This window comes from Schistocerca cancellata, chromosome 4 (assembly GCF_023864275.1).
Source record: "Schistocerca cancellata isolate TAMUIC-IGC-003103 chromosome 4, iqSchCanc2.1, whole genome shotgun sequence".
NCBI lineage: Eukaryota > Metazoa > Arthropoda > Insecta > Orthoptera > Acrididae > Schistocerca > Schistocerca cancellata.
The window spans coordinates 807943144-807967432 of record NC_064629.1 but is presented as its reverse complement, the minus strand read 5'-3'; the positions used below and the strand labels follow the sequence as shown (position 1 = coordinate 807967432).

The following is a 24289-nucleotide window of genomic DNA, read 5'->3' as shown; positions in this document are numbered from 1 at the left end:
TCAGAATCTGTTCTTTAAGGTTGACATCAGCCACATTGTACATGATTGCATCACTCAGCATAACATCTGAATATAAAGCACCACAAGCACATTTGAATTTGCATTTCCTTGTCATACTCTGCTAATCTGTTACCCACTTATGATAAGTTTGTTACAATTTTTTCTTGCAATAAAAGAATTGGTGCCTCGCTGCCACCACATTCACTTGTTGGTCATAATAGTTAGTTAGACAACCGACATCCTGATCATAGGAAAGTTCACTCAGAGTGGCGTTAGGGAGCAATTTCTGAATGTGGCCAAAGACTGCACTTCCTACCGTTGACAAAAAGCAACGTAGTTTCACAGTACCTGATACTTTGTGAACAATGATGCGGGCTTCATACTGTTGCAACCACTCGAGCCATTCGTTTTCTTTTTCATTAAAACTGACGAAAAGGTGGTATGGCGCTCGAAGCTACAGGGGTTGCGTGTTGGTCGGTTGGGAGTGCTGCATTGGTCGCTTAGTTTGCCAGTAACTGCTGTACCCTGCTTAGAGAGGTTGCAATCTCCTGCGTCTGAAACTGAAACACGTGTGTTAGCTGCGTTGCATCTATCGCTTGCTTCTGAAGTGGGAGAAATGGGTGGCTCATTTTGGAGTAGGCAAATGCAATAAAGAGACAATGCAAGCAAAAAAAAAAAAAAAAAAAAAAAAAAAAAAAAAAAAAAAAAAAAAAAAAAAAAAAAAAAACTGCAATACCCACCTGAAAACACTGAATAGGAAAAACACTATAAGAGAGACTGTTAAAACATGTAAACGCACCCCTGCGAAGAAAAGACAAGGTAGAATTAAGGCACCAGCAAAACACAAAATACCACAACAAAACAAAACAGAGACAATCTGTGGAAGTTAGTGGCTCAGGATTCAAAACCTTAACAGGTTGTCGCTATGTTCTGCCTCCTATATCATCGGTACCATGTTATTCAGACATCTTTGTTTGCATGTTGTTGTGTCTAGGAATCCTGCATGCAGATTTTGCTAGACAATCAATCAAATAACTCGTGTTAATGAGTTTTATTATAACAAGACAAATACAAATACTTAATTTGGATAGATGTGTCACAAGCAAAGGATGACATACAAAATAATCATTCTTCTTTAGAATAGACAAACATAAGTCTGTGCTATGTAGAGATAGCTAATGAAGATGATACGATGTGTTGGCTAATGAAGTGGCTAACATGGAACTAACAGTGAACTGGAATTCGGTAGTGCTAGAAGGATGGGTAGAAGTAATGGACAAGGGAGTTGTTATGACAAGGTTATTGAAAGCATTAGCAAATAGTGTATGGGATGTACAAGATTTGGGAAATGCTGAGGAAGCAGAGGCTGTTGCATTCTCAGTTCAACAGAGAACATGCAAATGATACCAAACAAAGGTTAGTAGACATTAATGCATCTGTGAAAAGATCTGTGCGTGAAGCATTAACTACTTCCACCATCATACCATAGCAAAAGATATGGCAGAGAACCTGAGAAAGTACTGGTCCTGTGTAAAATTGCAGAGTGGATCTAAGGCTTCCATCCAATCACTTGTTGAACAGTCTGGTGTGGCAGTCGAAGATAGCAAAACAAAAGCCAAAGTTTTAAATTTCACGTTTTACAAATCATTCGTGCTGGAGAATCGTTCAAACATACCGTAGTTTGACAATGAAACAGACTCCTGTTTGGATGACATAGTAATAAGCATCCGTGGCTCAAAGAAACAGCTGAAAGAGTTTGAAGATGAACCAGGTCCAGATGGACTCCTAATTCGGTTTTTCAAAGAGTACTTTACAGCCTTGGCCCTTCACCTAGCTTGCATTTATTGTGAATCTCGTGCCCAGTGCAAAGTCCTGAGTGACTGAAAGAAAGCACACATAACTCCTGTATGTAAGAAAGGCAAAAGAATGTGAACCCACAAAATTACAGACCAATATCCTTAACATCAGTTTGCTGCAGAATCCTTGAACATATTCCCACTTCAAATGTTTTGAATTTTCTGGAGACCAAGAAGCTTATGCCCACGAATCAGCTTGGTTTTAGAAAGCACCACTCGTGCAAAACTCAGCTTGCCCTTTTCTCACATGATATACTGCGAACTATGGATGAAGGACAGCAGGCAGATTCCATATTTCTAGATTTCTGGAAGGCGTTTGACACAGTGTCCCATTGCAGGCTGTTAAAGTACAAGTATATGGAATAAGTTCACAGATATTGGAGTGGCCCAAAGACTTCTTAAGCTGTCGAACCATGTATGTTTTCCTCAATGGTGAGTGTTCATCAGACACAAGGATATCGTCAGCAGTATCCTAGGGAAGTGTGATAGGAGCGCTATTATTCTATGTATACTTTAATGATTTGGTACACAGGGAGGGCAGCAATCTGTGGTTGTTTGCTGATGATGCTGTGGTGTGCGGTATGCTGTCAAAAGTTGAGTGATTGTAGGAGGATACAAGATGACAGACAAAATTTCTAGTTGGTGTGATGAATGGCAGCTGGCTCTAAATGTAGAAAAGTGAAAGTCAGTGAAGATGAGCAGGAAAAACAAACTTGTAATCAGATACAATATTATTAGTGTCTTGCTTAACACAGTCACATAATTAAATATCTGAGCATAATGTTGCAAAGCAATGTGAAATGGAACTTGCATGTGAGAACTGTGATAGGGAAGGCAAATGGTCAAATTCAGTTTATTGGGAGAATTTAGGGAAAGTGTGGTTCATCTATAAGGGAGACTGCATATAGGACACTAGTGTGACCTACTCTTGATTACTGCTTGAGTGTTTGTGATCCATACTGGGATGGATTGCAGGAAGACATCAAATCAATTTAAAGGTGGGCTTCTAGATTTGTTACTGGTATGTTTGAACAATCGGAAACTCAAATGGGAATCCCTGGAGGGATGGGGACATAATTTTCAAGAAACACTATTGAGAAAATTAAGAGAAGTGACATTTGAAGCTAACTGCAGAACGATTCTACTGCCTCCAACATACATTGCATGTAAGGACTACAAAGAGAAATTAGGCTCATGTGGAGGCATATAGCCAGTCGTTTTTCCTCCCTCTCTCTATTTGCAAGTTGAACAGGAAAAGAAATGACTAGTAGTGGTCTGGGGTACCCTCTGCCATGCGCCATACAGTGTATTGCAGAGTGCCTATGTAGATGTAGTTGTAGACGTAGTGCAAGAAACCCTAAATTATGCATTGCATGGACAACTGAGTGTTAATCTTTTGTCACATGAATGATACTTGTTTTGTTACAGAAATTGTGGAACAAGCTACCATAAGAGTTAATTCTAACTATGGAACCTAGTAGGCAAAACCTACCCTTGTACCACCACATAGCATCAGTAGAAGTAAAAACTGACTGAATACGGTTGTATATTCTAGTTTGATTTCCGGTAATAGGAAGATGTGGACATGCCCAGTGAAGTGAGGAGTTCTTGGAAAGTTTATGCAGCTTCCACCGGATATTATCAATTTTGGAAGATGGTAGCAGGCATGTAATAATGATGGAGAAGGAACTGCAACATTGTCAAGGTCGCAGTGTGTCTGACCAGGATAATACAAACCAGCCATACCATATGCACGGTAAAATTGTTCTTAGCCAGATGTAGGGGGACTAGAGTGTCTGAAAACCAGACTGCATTTCCAGCTAGCTGGGGTTTTCATTGGATTTACTCCACTTATTATGACATGGTGATAGTGGTGAATTGTTAAAGCAGGTGAAGCTCACGGAGGCCAGATGGACTGAACTTAGGGGAAGTGGGTTATTAATCATTGGGACTACATAACAAGGCCAATCTTCCTTGTACCAGCCACAATTACAGGAATCAAGCAAGTGAACATCTCACACCCACAATTGTATTGACCGGATATACCTTTGGAATTATTGCCAGCATCAATATAACATTTAAAAATCAATCTCTAGAATCTGACTCGATACATTTCCTGGATCGATTCATTGCCACACAGGAAGGGTGCAGTTCAGCCAAGCAATTAACGCAGTGTGTAAGAGCAGTTCAGAGGAGGATGATGACGACGATGCACGACAATGATTTTGGGTGCTTCAATACCAAGTTCCACAGTGGCTTTAACTCTGCTGTGTGTAGCTTTATTCTTTTGTGGCAGGGAGCCGATCATTAGCATAAACGACCAGTAGTCTGGATTACAATAGACTGGATCCCTAGAGCATGAGAGAGAGAGAGAGAGAGAGAGAGAGAGAGAGAGAGAGAGAGAAACATTTTAATGTGAATGTGGAGTGTAGCATTGTAGTGTGAATGCAGAAAGGATGTAAATTTAGGATTAAGAGAAAAGGAAACAATGAGGCAAGCTGTGAAAGTTAAACTGCCAGAAGTGCAAAACAGATGTGATAAATAGACTCGTAAGAAATTAGTAATAAGCAGCATAGTAAGAAAGACTGTATGCAGTGGCTAACACATGTAGACTCTCTGTATTTTGTATGCATGTGGTATAATAAGGAACTGGATTTAACGTTGACTCGAGAGATGGGTACTTGTTCATAGAGGGGTGGGGGGAATGTAGCATACCAACCATATATACCAAGCTCTTTATGTTGTCACTGTAATAATTCAACAAGGCGCAATGTCGTGAGGCAGGTTAGCAAGTTAGACAGCGTTCTCAGCAGTACTACACAAACTCGTGCAGCAAGCGGCAAGGTCGATTTCCACACTAATAGTGGCAGTGGTGTTTTAGGCTAAGTGACTGGCAGTGTCACCTATACATAACAAGCATGCTGCTGCCGTCTACAAGTACTTGGCAGTTTTGTAACAAAATTATTCTTAGTCACACAGCCCTACCAGGCTGATGAGTATGTGCCGGACGTGGTTTCCACATGGACCTGCCAGTAGAAGTCCCCAGTTCAAGGCCATGGCAGGGCAACAGATCTATGCTCTTAACTCTCTCCCTGGACTTAGTACCATGGTGCAACTGGCCATCCAAAGTCAACACCAGCAGCACAGCCGACTCCTGCCCAGGGGGCAGTGGGTCACTCCCTGTGCACATTAGCAGTCTTCTGCCTTCACAGATTGGGCATCTCATTGTGGTGGGCATCTACCACTGTGATGCAGTGGGGCATCGCTTGCGGCAGTAGCATATATGCCATCGTCGAATACATGCTGCTGGCATGGAAACTGCACAGCTGGTTTATGTAATGACACCCATAGTGTCACCTTTGTCGTTTGCACCATGTACACTTCCTGTCTGACTCCACTAGCACATGGCTGTACATGGAGGCCCGTGTTCCTGGTTTACTTTGCTTCTTGTAGGTGCTGTTATGACTGGTTTGAATCCATAGATTGAAGGTTGGTAGAACGGGATTTGAGCTACTTCTTGTTGGAGTTAGTAGTATAAGGTTCTTACTATTGCAAAAATCTTACATGCAGCTGATGTTGAAGGTTCCTATAACAATTAGTCATTCTGATGTTCATTATGGTACTTTTGTACATGATCTGAAAGATGTTTCATTGATTTGTGGCCATTTTGCACAACTAGCACCTGATCTAGGTAGCAAAGCAGAATCACCTCGTATGTGTGATTTATGTAAGTTAGATTTTCCATGGGTACAATTTTGAGGGTTTGATTGGGCACATAAATCAAGGTGTGTTTTATATTCAAGGTTATGGTTTCTGTTACGGTGTCCGGATATGTCACATTGTGTTCCCTTGATTTACAACTCCTGACCTTTTAGTTCTGTTTGCTGTGTCCCACTTTGTTGACCTTGCTCATAACAAGTACAAATAATGACTGTTCAGTTTGCTACAGAGCATAACCAGTTGAAGCCAAATCTTCTAAAAATTCTGTTTTGTCTGTAATTATTTCTTTTTGCACTCTGTCACAGATTCTTGGAGGTGAAACAAGATAAACTCACATGACTTAGGAATGGAATGTATCTGTTTCGCAGGACAGATTGTGATTGGCATGGCGCAGCAGTGTAGTAATTCCTGCATGGATAGCAGGACATGGGACTGCCTTTTCAGTGCCACCAGTAGCATTTTGTGTACTATACAAATTGTTTTAAAACTTTCTATACCATGGGGTATGCATGAAGATTGTAACACTCAAATCTAAAGTACTTACAAGTTAATGATATTTGAATTTGAATTTCCAAGTGGGAGCCCACTTGTGAACTGGTAATGGTGGCCATATGGTAGTATAGTGATTAAAATTTTTCCCTTGTTGCTTTTAGTAATTCTAATGGTACAGGTAATTCTGTTTGGATTTTCCATAATCCTTTCAGGAATTGATCTGGTGGTAGCAGTATTGGTGTTAAATGCCCGTTAGCAGTGTTTAACAAGGCGTACTGTAGTTCTGTGGTCTTTATGCGTGCATCAGTAATACTACTGGCAAGACTGTGGAGTAATTTTGCAATCATTAATTGAATGTCAGTGTTATCCAGATCATCCCTAAGTATGCCCAGTTTGTGATTAGTTGTATCTGCTGCTGCCTGAATGTGGAACATTAGCATTGCAGCAAAGGCATGCAGCTGTCTTTTTCCAGGCTGGTGAGCTGGGTAGTGTGCAAATCCACTGTTTTCCGGTTGCCATTTACATCTGCCTATACTTGTAGTAATGTTACAGTGTTAAACATGGCTGTTACTCAGCAACTGTATACTAGTTTCAGCATAGGATTGTACAGCGAACTGGTTGCTCATAACTAGGTACATTGACATAGGTTTCGACACCTACTACGGGTGTCTTCATCGAAATGAAATTTTGATAAATCCTATAAAATAATACATCAAAAATTAAGTATGACAAAAAACACATTAACCAAGATGACAATTTTCATGATATACAAAGGTTACTTACACAAAATTATATTCCTAAAAAGCAATGTTCAGAAATTAGAGCAGCTGTGCTCAAGTTAGAAGTGAAATAAAATGTTCTAGCCTTTGCCACATGTGCCCAGCTGGGAACAATATCAGACTGATCGGCCCAGTGGCTTACCTTGGTGCTATGAAAACAACCTATCAGGCGCAGACAGTGACTTGTGCTCATTTGAAACATTGTAAAAGAAATAACTGAAAAAAATGACAGTTAATTTTAAAAACAAAATATAAAATATATTGTAATATTATTGTAATACTTCATTAATCCAGAATGAAATTTTTCACTCTGCAGCAGAGTGTACACTGATATGAAACTTACTTGCCTTTTGGGAGCAAGTGCCCTACCATCTGAGCTACCCAAGCACGACTCACGATCTGTCCTCATAGCATTAATTTCGCCAGTAGGGTAGGAGACGAGGTATTGACGGAATTAACGCTGTGAGAATGGGTCGTGAGTCGTGCTTGGGTAGCTCAGATGGTAGAGCACTTGCCCGCGAAAGGCAAATGTCCCGAGTTCGAGTCTTGGTCCGGCACACAGTTTTAATCTGCCAGGAAGTTAATTATCAGCACACACTCTGCTGCAGAGTGAAAAATTTTGTTCTGGAACATCCCCCAGGCTGTCCAAAGCCATGTCTCCGCAATATCCTTTCCTCCAGGTGTGCTAGTTCTGCAAGGTTCGCAGGAGGGCTTCTGTGAAATTTGGTAGGTAGAGGACAAGGCACTGGCAGAATTATCGCTGTGATGATGGGTCGTAAGTCATGCTTGGTTAGCTCAGATGGTAGAGCACTTGCCCGCGAAAGGCAAATGTCCCGAGTTCGAGTCTCGGTCTGGCACACAGCTTTAATCTGCCAGGAAGTTTCATACTTTATTAATATTTTATGTTTCTGTATCAGCTATTCCAAAAACTGTTTTCATAATTCGAGTGCGTGCATCTTGCCAGCCTCTTTTTCATCACACTTGCTGAACTAGCTCCATAGTCTGACATAGCTGTGCTAGTGGTTGTATAAAAGCTGACCGCAGGAGCTGATACTCTTCCTGTGTGTCGTTGAACCTTGCCTGGTTATTTATCATGAGTTGTAATTTGCCAAATGTCTTCTAACATTCGAATTCCACTCTCTAGTGCCCAAATATTGCAATCTAATCTTATGGTCCCTTGGTGATTTGACATTATCATGTCCAGTTGTCTTGTGAACAATGCACCACCTGTTAGAGAACATGCCCTTCATGAGCATAGTAGACTTGGTATGACGAAGCTTCTCGTGTTCCTTTTCCCTTTGATCCAGAGCCCTATGCTTGGTGCTGGAACTGATTCTTTTTGTCCTGTGTAGAACCATGTGCCCTAAAGGAAGGGGAAATCCTGTTGTTATTTTATTCTTGCTTGTGGCTTAAGTGCCTGTTGGGATAACTGTAGAATTGTTTTGTTCCTCTTGCCTAAGTTCTCCCTTCCTTACCTTTTCCTAGATTCTCCCCTCCCCACTTCTGAAGACACTGCTGACAATGGAAACTTCACCTCTTAAATTCCCTTAAAAGGATGAATATTACTTATAGGAACAGTCATGTGGCAAGTTGAAAGTTGCAGTTTGATGTTAACAGATGACATCATTTCTGTGCACATGAAAGGGCTGCTGATAACATATCACATACTGTCTTGTCTTTCCTTTTGGTACATATGAATTGGTGATCGTAACCCATTGGCTTACATGATACTGCTTTCTTATTATGGATTCTGTCGTGTTGTTCCAGAACTTTGGTGTTCATCTTTTTCACCTGTCACTAAACAGTTTTGAACTTTTTAGAAAAATTTTATCACTGACTGAATATTACTTCCTGGGGGAGGCTTACATAACTGAAAAGAGGAGGCATCTTGTGGCAGAAAACTACCTCGTAAGGGGATAGCCCTGTGCTTTTCTGGATATTCAAATTATGTGCTCCTGTGACATATGCAAGTAGAGTGTCCCAGTTATTGTGCTGTGATTTAACATTTTTGCAATCATATGATGAATCCTCTCTTTTCAACTGTTTGCCAGTGGATATAAAGAACGGTCTGAGCTTTTGTAATGTGCGGTAACCAACATAAGTGCTTCATTAAATTAGACATAAAATTTGTGCCTTGGTCAGTTATTATTGTTTCAGGTGTTTTGAATTTTAGTATCCAAAGGTTCACCATTGCATGTGCTACTGTTTCTGCCTGCTACTTGGGTAGGCCTCTCATAGAAGCGAAACATGAAAAATGATTGATTATTGTTAATACATAATGGGTACCTTCTGGTGTTTGCACAGATGGCCTGAGAATATCCATCCCAATAATTTGGAATAGTTTATCTTTCTACTGGTAAACATTGTGACATAATCCTTTGGTGAATAAGCTTTGTCCATTTTACTCATTTTTGACGTAATGATAGACGTCTTGTCTGTGAGTTACCCACCAGTAATTTTGTGCTACTCTGTGTTCTGGTGCATGTTAACCAGTGTGTCCTGCTAGAATCGAATCATGGGCCTGCATTGGTGCCTATGTCCTGACTCAAAATGCAACCTAAGGCAAAATTGCTGAAGTCATACAACAGTATAGACTGTTTCTGGTAATCTGGATAGGCAAGAACTGACTATACATTAGTAAATCTTTTAGTTTTAGGAATGCTGCTTCATTATCTGGTGAGCAATGAAACTTTATTCCTTCCCTTAAGAACTGTGTGAATGGTCTCACAATTTCAGTGCATTTTGTAATGAATTTTTGATAAAATTGGCAATGCCTGGATATGATTGCAGACCCCGTATTGTAGTGGGTGTCAGAAATTTTTTTTATGACATCAGTAAGCCAACGATCAGTGTGGACCCCATTTGGGCCTAAAATGTGGGCCAAGTAACGGACTTCTTGTAAAACAAAATGGCACTTTTCCAGGCTGAGGATGAACCACACTGCATGTAGAAGATGAAAAACTTTGCGTAAATGCACTATATGTGCCTGGATATCTTTGTAGAAGACAGGTATATCATCTAAATAGATCATGCATTGCTTCAGTTTTAATTCTCACAAGACATTGTCTAATAGTCGCTGGAAAGTAGCTAGAGTGTTTTTCAGCAAAAAGGCATGTGATGATATTGATAATGACTAGATGGAGTTGAGAATGCTATCTTTGAATGATCTTCAGGCACTATATGTATTTGGTGATGCCCACTTCACAGATCTGTATGAAATACTGACACTGGCTCCGATTACCTAAGGTTTGTGTTATATTTGGCATTGGGTAGGTATTTGATACTGTTATCTGGTTCAAGTAACAGTATTTGCAACAGAACTGATAAGCTTTCCTGCTATCTAGTGATTTTTTGGGCACAGTGACAATGGATACTGACCATGGGCTACTGTGATCCTGTATTGAAGTTGTTGACTTATGGGGTCTGCAGGCTGTTCGTGTTGAGGAACTAGATACTGTTTCATATAAACAGGTGCTTCATATCCAGTGGGAATGTGATACTGAGCTAGTGGTGTGGCAAGTGGTGGTTCAGGAGGATTAAACAACCCTGTGTATTCTTCTAAAAACCTTTTCTTACACCAGCCCAGAAGTTACCTTCCCCCTCTTCAAAACTTATATCATTGGACTGAGTCTATGCATCCCCCACCTACACTGTTTAATGCCCAGTGTGGCAGATTAATTCTACTTTACTAAGTATACCATTACTTGCCACAACTGCCAGGATAGGATGTCCACCATCTGACCATCTTCTGTGTCTCTGGAAATTTATGTTCTTACAACTTCGCTCAGAATGCTCGAAATATATACATGTCTGACACTACTGTTCTCTGCAGTTACACTACATATGCCCTGCACAAGCTTATTACTCCAATTTACCAACCTGACAGCTGTTTCCATATTTTCAAAAAGTTTTAAGGTACTGTGATGTTTCTGGGCTTCAGCCAAAAATTTTAGGTTGGAATTTTTAGTGTGTTGCCGAGTGGCTTACCACTCCTTTTTATTCTTGTAATAGACCTGTTCTAAACATATGCTATGTGTTTCATTTTAACTCCTTCCCCTACATTCTCTTGCAGTTCTCCTCTTTATGTGCTGCTTTCCACTTTGCTACTGTTGACGTGAAAACTGCCTATGTAGACTTTCACCTATAATTTTAGTCCTATTTTTGCACTTGCTGCATTTTAGTGACACTCGTCCATTGTTGTTTCCGTTCGGGCGCTAAAGACTACACTGTTGAGTGCTCATAACACCATATCCATCCATCCATATTTTCAAAGAATACGAAAGACATCCTCCACTGATTTTTCTGAAAATGGGGTTACCATTGCAGTGCTTTTGGTGTCCCGGATAGGTGTACTTGGAAGTGAACATTCTGTTCTTTCGAAACTTCCTGGCAGATTAAAACTGTGTGCCCGACCGAGACTCGAACTCGGGACCTTTGCCTTTCGCGGGCAAGTGCTCTACCAACTGAGCTACCGAAGCACGACTCACGCCCGGCACTCACAGCTTTACTTCTGCCAGTACCTCGTCTCCTACCTTCCAAACTTTACAGAAGCTCTCCTGCGAACCTTGCAGAACTAGCACTCCTGAAAGAAAGGATATTGCGGAGACATGGCTTAGCCACAGCCTGGGGGATGTTTCCAGAATGAGATTTTCACTCTGCAGCGGAGTGTGCGCTGATATGAAACTTCCTGGCAGATTAAAACTGTGTGCCCGACCGAGACTCGAACTCGGGACCTTTGCCTTTCGCGGGCAAGTGCTCTACCATCTGAGCTACCGAAGCACGACTCACGCCCGGTACTCACAGCTTTACTTCTGCCAGTACCTCGTCTCCTACCTTCCAAACTTTACAGAAGCTCTCCTGCAAACCTTGCAGAACTAGCACTCCTGAAAGAAAGGATATTGCGGAGAAGTAAAGCTGTGAGTACCGGGCGTGAGTCGTGCTTCGGTAGCTCAGTTGGTAGAGCACTTGCCCGCGAAAGGCAAAGGTCCCGAGTTCGAGTCTCGGTCGGGCACACAGTTTTAATCTGCCAGGAAGTTTCATATCAGCGCACACTCCGCTGCAGAGTGAAAATCTCATTCTGGATTCTGTTCTTTCGTCCCTTAATTACCCCCGTTCTGCGTATAAGTGAAATACTTGATTTATCAGATGCTAAAAAGCTTCCTGAGCCAAAGCTTTCTTCTCCATATTGCCTACTTACTACAAGTACCAATACAGTATACATAAAATGAAATAAAAAGAAAGGGTAGGGTAATAAATCATACAGGCTCAAAAAAACTTTAATCTCGGCTTGTATGGCCTTATAGGATGTCTCTGCTGCAGAAGATCTGTGGTTCTGGCTGCTGTATCCTGGTTGTCCATCTTCGTCTTTAAGTACAGCAATCCTTCTAACATGAGATATAAACAGGGTGACTAGGATTCTTTGTAAAGGAGGATAGGGTGTTCAGTTGAAGAAGGCTTGGTCATGTGTATAACAACTTGTGTATTGCAGCGTGTTTTTACAGTCATTGGCTTAGGGCTGCAAGTAATGATGGGGGCAAGGTGAATATCGTGACATTTCCCAGTGTGACAACTGCTGACTGTACGCCCCTTTATTCTCAGATTCCCGAGTCAGAGGCGGGGTAGCCAGCAACAGTTGCTGTGAGGACATCAAGCTGCATCATGCTCCAGTGTCTAGAATACAGGGTTCCTCTGTTGGTACCCTGGTGAGGATGGCTGGACTCTCATGATATACTCCCGGGACAGTGGCAAAGTGTGGGGCTGCCCAGCACCCATATCCTTAGGGTGCAGCCAGTAGTTTGTGTCCTGGTGATGATAGAAGCATCTGTGTCATCACCACAGTGCTGACCAGCACAAGCTCAATGTTGCATAACTGCACAGGTGGTGAAACGCTGGTGGGCCGGTTTGGACGAGCTTAAATGCTGATGCTGATTGCTGATTTATTGGGAATCATGGTGTTAGTGTGCATGCCAAATTATCTGAAATAAAAGCAGTGACCAGTTGTCATAACCAGTAATGGGTTAGGTGGTAGTTCTTCCTGATGCCTGGCTCAGTTTTGCCACATGGAAGATTGTGACATGGAAGAGGTTTTGCTCCACTCAGCATGAGGATCGCACCCTGACACCTGGCTGACTCCAGTATGGCCTGATTACCATCATGGCACTCCATTGCTGTTTCCAAGACCCAGTATAACTTTTTCCCTTTACAACTCTTATGAAAGGAGGAGGGAATTCCTGTCTGTAAAGCCTTTAATTTGTAAGGTCTTCAGCTTACTGGTGCAAAGCATTGCTTGTCACCGCAGATGTGATTTTCATGAGCGGCCAGACTATTTAGGAGATACTTCTTAACGTGGAAGGGATGGCAGCTATCAGAGTGCAGGCACCGTTGATGGTTAGTGGCCTTGATATGGGGAGAAGTTTGTATGGGGTCATTGGAAAGATGGAAATCAATGTCCAGGAAGGTGGCACATAGGGCTGAGAAGGACCAAGTGAATCACATTGGAGGGAAGGTGTTAATTCTGTGGAGGAATGATTATTAGATGTCCCAGCTTGGGTACAGATAATGATCCAGGGAAAGGTTTGGGATTTTGGGTGACAGTGTAGATCTCCTGTAGATGGCCCATAAACAGGTTGGCATAGGAGGATGCCATGTAGGTGCCATGGATTTGTTTGTATATCTTCTCATGAAAGGAGCACCAGCTGTGTTTAAAGATATGGTTTTTGTAAGGAATGAGGTGGTGGTTGTGAAATTGATAGGATATTGGAAGAGGAAGTGTTTGATTGTGGCAAGGCCAGAGACAAGGAGGATGTTGGTGTGGAGAGAGGTGCTTTCAACAGTGAGGAGCGGGGTTCCAGGTGTGGTAATGAGTTATGGATTGCTGAGAGTTGGCGAAGGAAGTGATTTGTGTCTAATATGGGAAGCTTGGCTGTGGGCAGTGGGTCAGAAGTATTTGTCAACAAGAGCCAAGATTCTTTTGGTGGGAGCACAGTAACTAGCTGCAGTGAGAGCAGTCAAAGATTGCTAGGTCGATGGATTATGGTAAGCATATAGAAAGTGGCTGTAGAGAAGGTAACTGGGTAGACTTAGGGACCTTGACGTAGCTATGACAGGGCTTTTAGGTTGAGTAGTCGGACAGTTGGCTGATGTCTTCTGTCAGGGGAGCCCTATAATTTGTTGCAGCAATGGTGGAGCCTCTGTCTGTAGGGAAGATGATTAAATTGGTGTGTGTCTTGTATTGCCTTGTTTTGTAAATATCATGATTGGAGCAATGTGTGAAAGAAAAATTTGGAGATAAAATGAGATAATTTGCCACTAAAATAATGTCAAACTGTGATCTGGCAATTAGGTAGGTAATTGGATAGCATGCACTGCAGTCAAAGTGGTCTTGACTGGTGCTACAGGATGCTGCAAAAGTCCAGTGTGGCCATACTGATAGGGGCTGGTAATATGTGTGCACAAGAAAGTTGAGAATAAAAATGTAGAGGAGGATATGGATGGACAATAAGAGAGAGATAAAAGAGATGTAAAATATGAGACAGTAACAAAGAATGGACAGCACAAAGTAAAGGAGAGAGAGGAGCCAAGTAGTGATACAAATATGGTAATAGAAAGTCCTTGGTGGGATATAAATGATTTAAGGAGTAAAAGTAACAACTTTTCGAATAACTGAGGTGCTGATTCATTGATGGGGATACAAACAAGACTGACAAAGTTTCTAGTATTTGGAAAAATCCTACTCCTTTTTGTTCAGATATTTTTGCACAAGAAATCACAGATATTGTAAAATTGTACTCAGTACAGAAAAAAATTAAAACTAGATATTGTAAACCGGTGTTCAGTATGCAAAAATTGACAGCAATGGATTTCTTTTGTTGGCTATAACATGACAAATCTTGATTTTTACAGGTTACAAGCCAGATCCTTGTGCTGGTGATCCTTGCAGGATGCGGGGTGAATGCATACCACTGGATGATAGTTACGAATGTCGCTGTAATGCCCGATATTCAGGAAACAACTGTGAACTGGACCTTGGTGAGCCACTATAAGGCGCTAATGGATTTGTTAAATGTGTTAGTTCAAATAGTCTATGTCCCTGTGATAATTTTAACCATTTATCCTGCATTTGTGAGGTTTTCTGACAGTTTTAAGACATAATTTGATAGACACATTCAGCTGAAAATGTGTAGTTCCAAGTAACTTAAAAATTATCAGTGTAACAGTATGTGTGGTTGAATAGAAACAAAGCATTAAGTTATGGAAACAGCTACAAGAAATTTAGACATTTTAAACTAATTTGAGAAAGTATGATAGTTTTTGTGTAAGCTTTCATTTACCATTTCCTTGATGAAACTGTACTGCATTGTGGTATTGTTTGTGTGTAGAGGCACACGTTTTTGTCAGGTGTAACAAGGTACATGTAGAAGCAATTTCCAGTTGAATGACGACATATTTACCTCTGTTGGGGATCATCTGATGCATGTAACATATCATCTCCTTGACAACATTCTGTTTGATACGATAAACAAATGAGCAGGAATGGGAGGAACATTCTTTTTACCCTCAGTGACAATGGTTTCAGCCTTGACCAATTGTGGAGTCCAACTCTTGCAGTGACATACAAGTATCTGACAATTTTTGTAACGTCTGCACAAATTATAACCCTCAGTGTGTAAAACTGGACCATTTAAATTTCTGTGCCACCCAGAAAAAATGTTTTGGGAGATATGAGCAAGATAATGTGACCTTCACTTGTAAAGCTGGCTTGGTAGATGGCTGAAAAGTATAGGGTGAAATATCAGTAGAAGAAAAAGTTTTTAGGTATACATGCTCAAACTCTAATACAGCAGTTAACCCTTTCATGCCGACGTCATGATTGTTGCGTCGTGCGCTGTGCACAAGCACCAGTCCCACTAGGCCGTGCCCATTGTACGGCACATTTTTCACGCTCCCTGCGTTGCTGCTCTGTCCTGCTTTCACACTTGTAGTGTTATCGCAATCATTGGACTTTATATTATATATTTATTCAAGAAAATATTTACACAAATTACACATGTTTTTTATATTGTGTGTCATGTCTGTGCACAAATCCAAGTCTGGGGATGTCAGTGGAACAGCTGGAGCAGCATGTGTACGTGATGTAGAAGCCACTACATGTTTCATGTTCATCGTCTGATTCAGATGATGATTCGCTTTCATGTTCATGGTCTGATTCGGATGATGATTCGCTTTCATCTTCAAAGTCACTACCCAGTATGAGGGAAAGAGATTCCTCCACGGTATATAGCTTATCTGCTGTATCACTTCTAGTAGAAACCAAATGAGGTTAACAACACATCACTTTAGATTAGAAACAAGGCGGCAAATGAGCAGAGCAACTCGAGCAAAACCAAAGCTTTGAAACTGAATGCAACTGTCATATAGTGACTCTGTTGTTAACTACAGACGTTGAACAAAGCCACTGGATGATGCATCGGTCGAACTTCCACACAAGTCGCGTGTAGTGAAGCGGAGAAGTATGATACGAGGTGGAACTGCTACAGCAGTTCACCAGCTGGGCGGCGCAGGCTGCACTCAAGTGCAGCAGCATTCCACCAGCTGAGCGGCACATTCGCTCCCGACTTCTACAGAATTTCACAGTAGCGAAGGGGTTAATGTGCTAGAAACATGAAAATGCACATCTGTGCCACCTTCAATTACTTCCACTCAATGAAATCCTTATTTCAAGTTAAATGTGTTGAGATTACTATTCAAACTTTCTGTGCTGTTAGAACTGTGTGACTTTTTTTATTTGATTTAGTTGTTTCATTTTATTTATATAGTCAGCAAACAAAATTTTAAATACACTGATGGAAAAAAAAAATTGCAATACCAAAAAATTATTAATGTAGAGTAATGAAATTTTGGGAATACATTCATCTAGGAAACATTTAACTGATTAATGTTGCAAGATCACAAGTTAATGTACAAGCAAGATAAGCCATTGCAAATGTGAAATGGTGGTACATTAATAACCAGTGAAATTGCCTGAATGTTGAATGCTAACATGCAAACATGCAAGCATTGTGTTTTACAGGTGCTGAATGTCAGTTTGTCGGATGGGGTTCCATGCCTCTTTACTTGATTGCTCAATACTGGGACTGGTAATAGCTGGTTGTGATGATGCTGGAGTTCTTGACCGATGATCTTCCATATGTGCTTGACTAGAGAGAGATCTGGTGATCGAGCAGGCAGAGGCAACGTGTCGACACTCTTTAGAGCTTATTGGGTTAAAATAGCAGGAAGTGGGAAGGCATTATCGTGTGGGAAAACAGCTTCTGGATTACTGCTCATGAATGGCAGCGCAGATTGACATATAAATTTGCAGCCAGGGTGTGCAGGGTAACCACGAGAGTGCTCCTGCTGTCATATGAAATCACATCCCAGACCATAGCTCCAGGTGTAGGTGCAGTGTGTGTAACATAGAGACAGGTTGGTTGTGGGTTCTCAACTGGCTTCCTCCTAACCAACACGTGGCCATCAGTGTCACAGAGACAGAACCGGCTTTTGTCAGAAAACACAACAGACCTCCACCCTGCCCTCTTGCTTGACACCACTGGAGTTGTAGATGGCGATGGTTTGGGGTCAGTGGAATGCACGCTACGGGGTGTCTGGCTCAGAGCTGTCCTCGAAGTAACTGATTTGTAACAGTTCATTGCATCACTGTATTGCCAACTGCTGCTGAAATTGCTCCTGCTGATGCAGTACGATGTGCCAGAGTCATACGCTGAACACGATGGTCTTCCCTCTTGGTAGTCCCACCTGTTAATCTGGAGCTTGGTCTTTTTGCGACCATACATTCTTGTGACCATCACTGCCAGCAATCATGTACAGTGGCTACATTTCTCGGAAGTCTTTACACAATATCTCAGAAGGAACATCCAGCCTCTCGTAGCCCTATTACACAACCTCACTGAAACTTAGTGAGCTGTTTATAATGGCATCTTTGTCGCCTTGAAGGTATTGTTAACTAACATCAACTCACAATGTCCAGTCTCAAAGGTAACTAACACTCACAACCATTACAGCATGTATTTAAACCAAAATTGAATTGCGTCCTCATAGTGGTGCTACTAACACCCCTCTTAGGTGACTGGCATGAAATTCATCTTTCATATGTAGAAACATGCCTACCAACTTCCATTTATGTCAAACAACTCCTTCTTGTTGTTGCTATTTTGTTGCCATCAGTGTATGAAATATTTTCAGTCTTTCCCCACTTTATCACAATATTTAAGAAGTTACCCAATGAAACAGTTACAGCATGCCTAAGCTGTGATGTATTCACCACTTGTAAATCAGTAGCAAGACAATCAATATTTGCAGACATAATGGCACACTCAAAAATGGCCATTACATTTTTATATATCTGTGAAGTATTCTTTAACATCATCACAGTATTGTGGCAGTACAGTACACACAGGCTATGACAGAAGCTAGTACTTACCATTAGACAATCTGCCTGAAAGTCCTATGTTTTACAAAATGCTATGGAAACTCTGAATTGAAAAGTTAAAGCTGTTTCAATCTGAATGAATTTTTAAGTGAAAATTCAGAAAGCAGAAACTTTCCATTTACTACCATCATACAGGGTATAAGCTATGATTGTTTACAACGTACCACAGTGCTGTAGATGAAGTCAAGAGGAACAAGTTGATATAGGACACTTGCATTCTATCAAGCAGGGGAACAGCCTCAAATTAGCCAACAAAAGCTATCTAAGGTACACCGCATGTGCGCTGTGTGAGATTTTGGCTATAATTGTCCTTGAATATTAAAACCACCTTGTTCTTGCTCTTACAAAATGTAAAACTGATATTTGTGTAAATTTTACCTGAAAATAATCTGAATTATAAAAGCATAAAAATTAACAGTTCAGTTGTTTTGTCATCTTGGTCATCTTATTGTATTGTGCTTGTAAAGGTTATATCTAGATCAAATTGCAAATGTAATTAAGTTTTTGCATAACATTTACAAAAGTCTTTTTTTTTTCTTTCACTACCCTTAAGGGAAATTTAAAATTTAATCAGTCCAAAGAGATCAATGAAAGTTGGAAACTTTTGCAGTGCTCACTAAATTTCACAGCTGTGAAGCAGCGCTGGTAATTAAGCATTTCTCTGCATCGTTAACGAAACAAATTTTCAGTGGAATTTGTTTACACACAAAAAGATACCCACTAGAACTTGGATAACAGAGTTGTTCAGACAGACACATTGAACTTGTTACAGTATAAATTGTTCAGTTTTAGAAAAAAACACTGATCTTCACCCTATTACAAAAATAAATTTAAACAAATATCAGTGCTTGCTTGTTGTGATAGATGATATGAGATTCATTCCCAATTAGTAGGTGCATTTTCCACAGCTCATGAACCATTTGCACAGTGCTCTTTCTTCCACACCTTTTTACATGTAATTATTATTCCAACGGCTCTACTTATTACAGAACATCCATCTGAGAATAATAATCATAGTCTTGAGCAGAAAGCAGCCAAATTTTGTCCGCTTTAACATTTATTCTTGCCTTATACACAACACGGAGCAGCTATGTCTGTACAGATGGACACATTACTACTGACTGCTAGATACTGTGTTTTTTGCACATGCATGCTAATGTGCAGTGAGCCTACACTTAACGGGTGTCTGGATACATTCAAAGATTGTACAAATTATCTGCGTAACTAGGGTGAGATGATACACTGTTTTTTGACAATTGCAATTTCTATGATGTAACTTTTCTACTGATACTTCCATATAGAAAAACAATAAAACAATAAAGTTACAGTAATTGTGTAGAATCAGTAAAAATGATAGACAAAACTAAAAATATAAGAAGACACTTGATAAAACAATTGTAAAACTATGTTAGCTGTGCATAAGTTGGCAGTGTAGTTACATTACAAGTTTTCAAACGCCACCTTGTGAATTAACATATTTGAGAATTGGTTCTTGAAAAATATTTGCGGTTTTCAACACACAATGGTTATCTTTGTTTAATGTTTATCTGCCCTGTGCTGTATTGAAAGAAACACTTTCTACAGGTCATCCTTGTGATCGCAACCCATGTCAGTATGGTGGAAGGTGTCAGATAGATGATTTTGGAAACTACAGCTGTATTTGTGATCCTATGCGTACAGGTATGTGCATTCAGAAGTTTTGTTAATTTTCTATGGCTATCAGTGGAAATGTTCAACAATGTAGGAAAAGATGGATTGCTACTTACCATAAAGAAGACACGTTAAATTGCTGAAAGGCACAATTAAAATACATTTACATAAAGCTTTCGGTCACAGCCTTCATCAGTAAAACATAAACACACACACACACACACACACACACACACACACACACGTTAACACACATCATGCACACATGACTGCCAACTCCAGCATCTCAGTCGGTTGTGCCTGTCTGCAACTGAATGTGTCTTCTTTATGGTAAGTAGCAATCTGTCTTTTCCTACATTGTTGACATTCCTATCTGGAGTTTCCACTATTTGAATGAAAATATTCATTTTTATGACATGTAGTTATGTACAACATATAAAACAAAACTGAAAAGCTATAAGTTGAATATGAAGAATGGTTGAGCAGTAGACACACATAAACAAGATTTGTAATAACTTAGCTGTGGGATAATGTTTCTCTACTAAAGTAGCAAACAAACAAACAGATAAACAAAGAAACAAACACCTCCCTCCCTCCCTCCTCCTCCTCCTCCTCCTCCTCTAGTATTTTAAAATATTGGCTATCTTATAGATAAATAAATCTTCAGGGTTGAGGGAAGGTATGTGATCCTATTGTCATTAGCTATTGTTCTTCCGTGTGAGAGAGTCAGTGTGAAGAAATTATTGTCTGCACCACCAACACCAGTTTAGGGGGAAATTCCATGCAGCAGTACTGCAGTTCTTCAGCATCTAAGTAGAAATACACTAATTGCTGTAAAACAATATTATGGTTCTCCTACACCTAAGCAGAATTGCACTAATTGCTGTGTTGGGCCTTGTGGTTTAGCAGAGAAGTGCGTGCCTGGAAGCCGAAAGGTTGTGGCAGCAAATCCCAGTCAGACAACAGATCTTTAAGTTTGCGTTTTAACTTAGCCTTCACCTCTCAATGACGTGAGGAGTCAGCAGAAATTACATGTGGTTTGGATTCTACATTAAACTGTAGGTCCCCCTAGGTTGGGTAACTGGGACAGGTTAGGAATACAAAAGTCACTGAAGTGGTGTCCAATTGAAAGATTTGTACTAGTCCATTGAGCCACATGAAATTATTATTATTTTCCTAATCATTACTAATTGCTGTTTGTGCTGCATTAGATCACACCATTGAAAATGTAGTGCCAACTCCTTGGGTATGAACTTTATGCTGCCATATGTTGAAGGGGCTTTCACACATTTCGTTTCTTTCCACAATAGTGGTAACTTGTATATGTGGTACATATAGGACCTGGAAAAACAGGTAATGATGATTAAAATAAATGCATTTCTCCTTGCTGTCGTGAGTTATGACCCTCTTCACACAATGCCTCTGTTGTTTTTATATTGAATTCTATAAGTTCTGCTTCTTCTTCTACTTTCTTCCCTTTGTATGAATGAAGAAAACACCCAAGAAACACCCAGTTTTAAAAATATGTTTCTCTTAGTTTTTGTTCATGTATTTATCTGCTGCCATATGGTAGTAATAATTTTTTTCTATCTTTATTGCTTGATAAATCAAAACCTATATGTAATTTCTTCCAGTATACTGTTAATTGGTGAATTATGATATGATGTGTGTTGCCGTTGTATCATAAACTTCATTGAAAAATATTTTTCATTAACTTATGAACTGGTTCTCAGATTAGTTGGTCATCTTTAGATAACAACAAAACAGATTTGTTATACAAAAATAACTAGCAACCTGAAGTTGAGTTGCTATGTAATAGGAGTAAAATTATGTTGGCCAGTACTTTCTCCAGGAGTCAAAATTTTTAGTACTGCCGGGAAACACAAATGGAAGTATCATAAACTATCATAACTTGTGGATCCGTTAGTTCCTTCCATCTTTCTTTCCATCCTGTTGGCAGTACTAGTAGCAGCTTTGTTCATCTGTAGATCTCTTTTTACAAGGATATAGGACATGTCAAAGTATGTACAAGTTTAGACCAATTTAAAATAAGCTAATTCATATACATGTACATTTACAGACTTCTAGTAAGAAACAATCATTAGATTTACTCCTGGTATACAATACATTTTTACAAATAACATTATTAAATAATGTAATGCCACACTCACTCATATCTCACCATCACTCACTGCACACACTATACACACATTGTTTCATAACATTTCATTCACTACACACACACACACACACACACACACACACACACACGACCTCTGACCATTTTCGTCCACAGCTCGTGGTCGTGCGGTAGCGTTCTCGCTTCCCGCGCCCAGGTTCCCGGGTTCGATTCCCGGCGGGGTCAGGGATTTTCTCTGCCTCGTGATGGCTGGGTGTTGTGTGCTGTCCTTAGGTTAGTTAGGTTTAAGTAGTTCTAAGTTCTAGGGGACTGAGGACCATAGATGTTAAGTCCCATAGTGCTCAGAGCCATTTGAACCATATTTTTTTTGACGATTTTCGTTACCACAACTTCCCATTCGCTATCCTGAAAAAATTGAGTCACCATCCCTCTATAATGAGTGAGATGTTGAGCTCAGAAAGAGGAAGAGGTGTTAGTATTGTGCATTGCGTAGCTTGGGAGTAAGTTTTTCTAGAAAAGGAAAAAGAAGGAAAAAAACATAGTGTGAAGGTGTTACGTGGAATGTTGGATATTTTATAATCATTATTATTATTATTTATTTATTTGTATAACTTTTCTTTACCAAACTCCTACTCTGTTTTATGTAAGCAATCCTTCAGTGTATGAAATGTATTGCATAACAGGTACTTTTTAGCTGCCTTTTTAAATAAGTGTATTTTTGCAATTTCTTTTATCTCTTTTAGTAATTTATTGTACAGTTTTATTCCTAGGTAGAAAATTCTGTTTTGAGTTTTATGTTTATTTTTTATTGGCAAATGTAGGTTGAGTCTAGCTCTTGTTCCATAGTCATGGGCAGAACTTTTTGTGCAATAATTACCAATGTTATTTGTACAACTGACTGGTAAATGTATTCGCATGGAGCAGTTAAAATCTCCAGTGTTTTGAACAGATCTTTACAATGAGCTTGACTACCATTTTTGGTTATGATTCTTATGCCTCTTTTCTTGAGTTTGAAAATTGTGTTCATATTTTGTGCAGATGTTCCCCAAAAAAGAATGCCATAGCTAAGAATTGAGTGTACATATGAATAGTATGTATCTAAAAGACACTGCATGTTACACACTGATGATGGGATTCTAAGGGCATAACACACTGTGATGACATTCTGTTTGCAAGTACCTTTGTGTGTTCACACCACTTCAACTGAGAATCAATATTCATTCCGAGAAATTTTGCATTTGTTACACAGTCTATAGAGGTGCCATCTACATTTAATTTAACATTGTCATTTTCCCTCTTCAAACTGAAATTCATGGCATTAGTTTTCTTTATGTTCAATGTCACTTTATTGCTTATTGACCAGTCATAAACTTCCTTGAGAGCTTCATTTGCTTTCTAAGCAAGGAGTTATCTTGTTTTCTCAGTGACTATAATATTGCTGTCATCAGCGAAGAGAATTTTTTCACCATGAGTAACCTCACTGGGAAAGTCATTGATGTGTATCACGAATAGTATTGGTCCTAATATGCTACCTTGTGGAACCCCTATATTAATGTATTTTGGTTCTGATAAGTGTTTCACTAAATGTTTAGATCTATTTGAAGTATGTGTTATCTCTTCTCTTTGTACCCTATCTGCTTGGTATGATCGAAACCAGTCATTAGCTAACCCTCTTATTCCTAATGACTCTAATTTATTTAATAGAATCTTGTGGTCGACTGTATCAAAGGCCTTAGAAAGATCTAAAAATATTCCTGTGACACACTCATCTTTGTCAAGAGCATCAAGGACAACCTTTGTGAGAATTCTACTATGGCTGACACTGTATTTGAGCCACTTCGGAAACCAAACTGTGATTCGCTTAAAAGATTATGTTTATTCAGGTAATTCATTAATCTGTCTTTCATAATTGGTTATATTATTTTTGAGAATGGTGTAAGCAGGGAAATGGACTGGTAATTTTCTGTGTTATCTGCATTACCTTTCTCAAACAGAGGTACAACTCTTGCCTGTTTTAACTGCTCTGGAAATGCCCCTGATGTGAAGGATTCATTTATTATATTTGTTAAGGGGCCATTGTTTCAGAACACACATTGGTACTTCATCGAAACCTACTGACTTTTTATTTTTTAGTTTTTGAACAGTTTTATTGACTTCATTCCCT

General features: G+C 39.9%; 1 protein-coding gene across 1 annotated transcript in view; it reads left to right on the top strand.

Moving 5' to 3' along the window:
* The window catches only part of LOC126184763 (protein crumbs), a 301898-nt gene that overhangs the window by 96060 nt on the left and 181549 nt on the right, over positions 1-24289 (top strand). Inside the window, exons 4-5 of the mRNA XM_049927313.1 lie at positions 14750-14875; positions 19920-20015. Coding sequence (XP_049783270.1) covers positions 14750-14875; positions 19920-20015 — 222 coding nt within the window. The remainder of the gene's footprint in view (positions 1-14749; positions 14876-19919; positions 20016-24289) is intronic.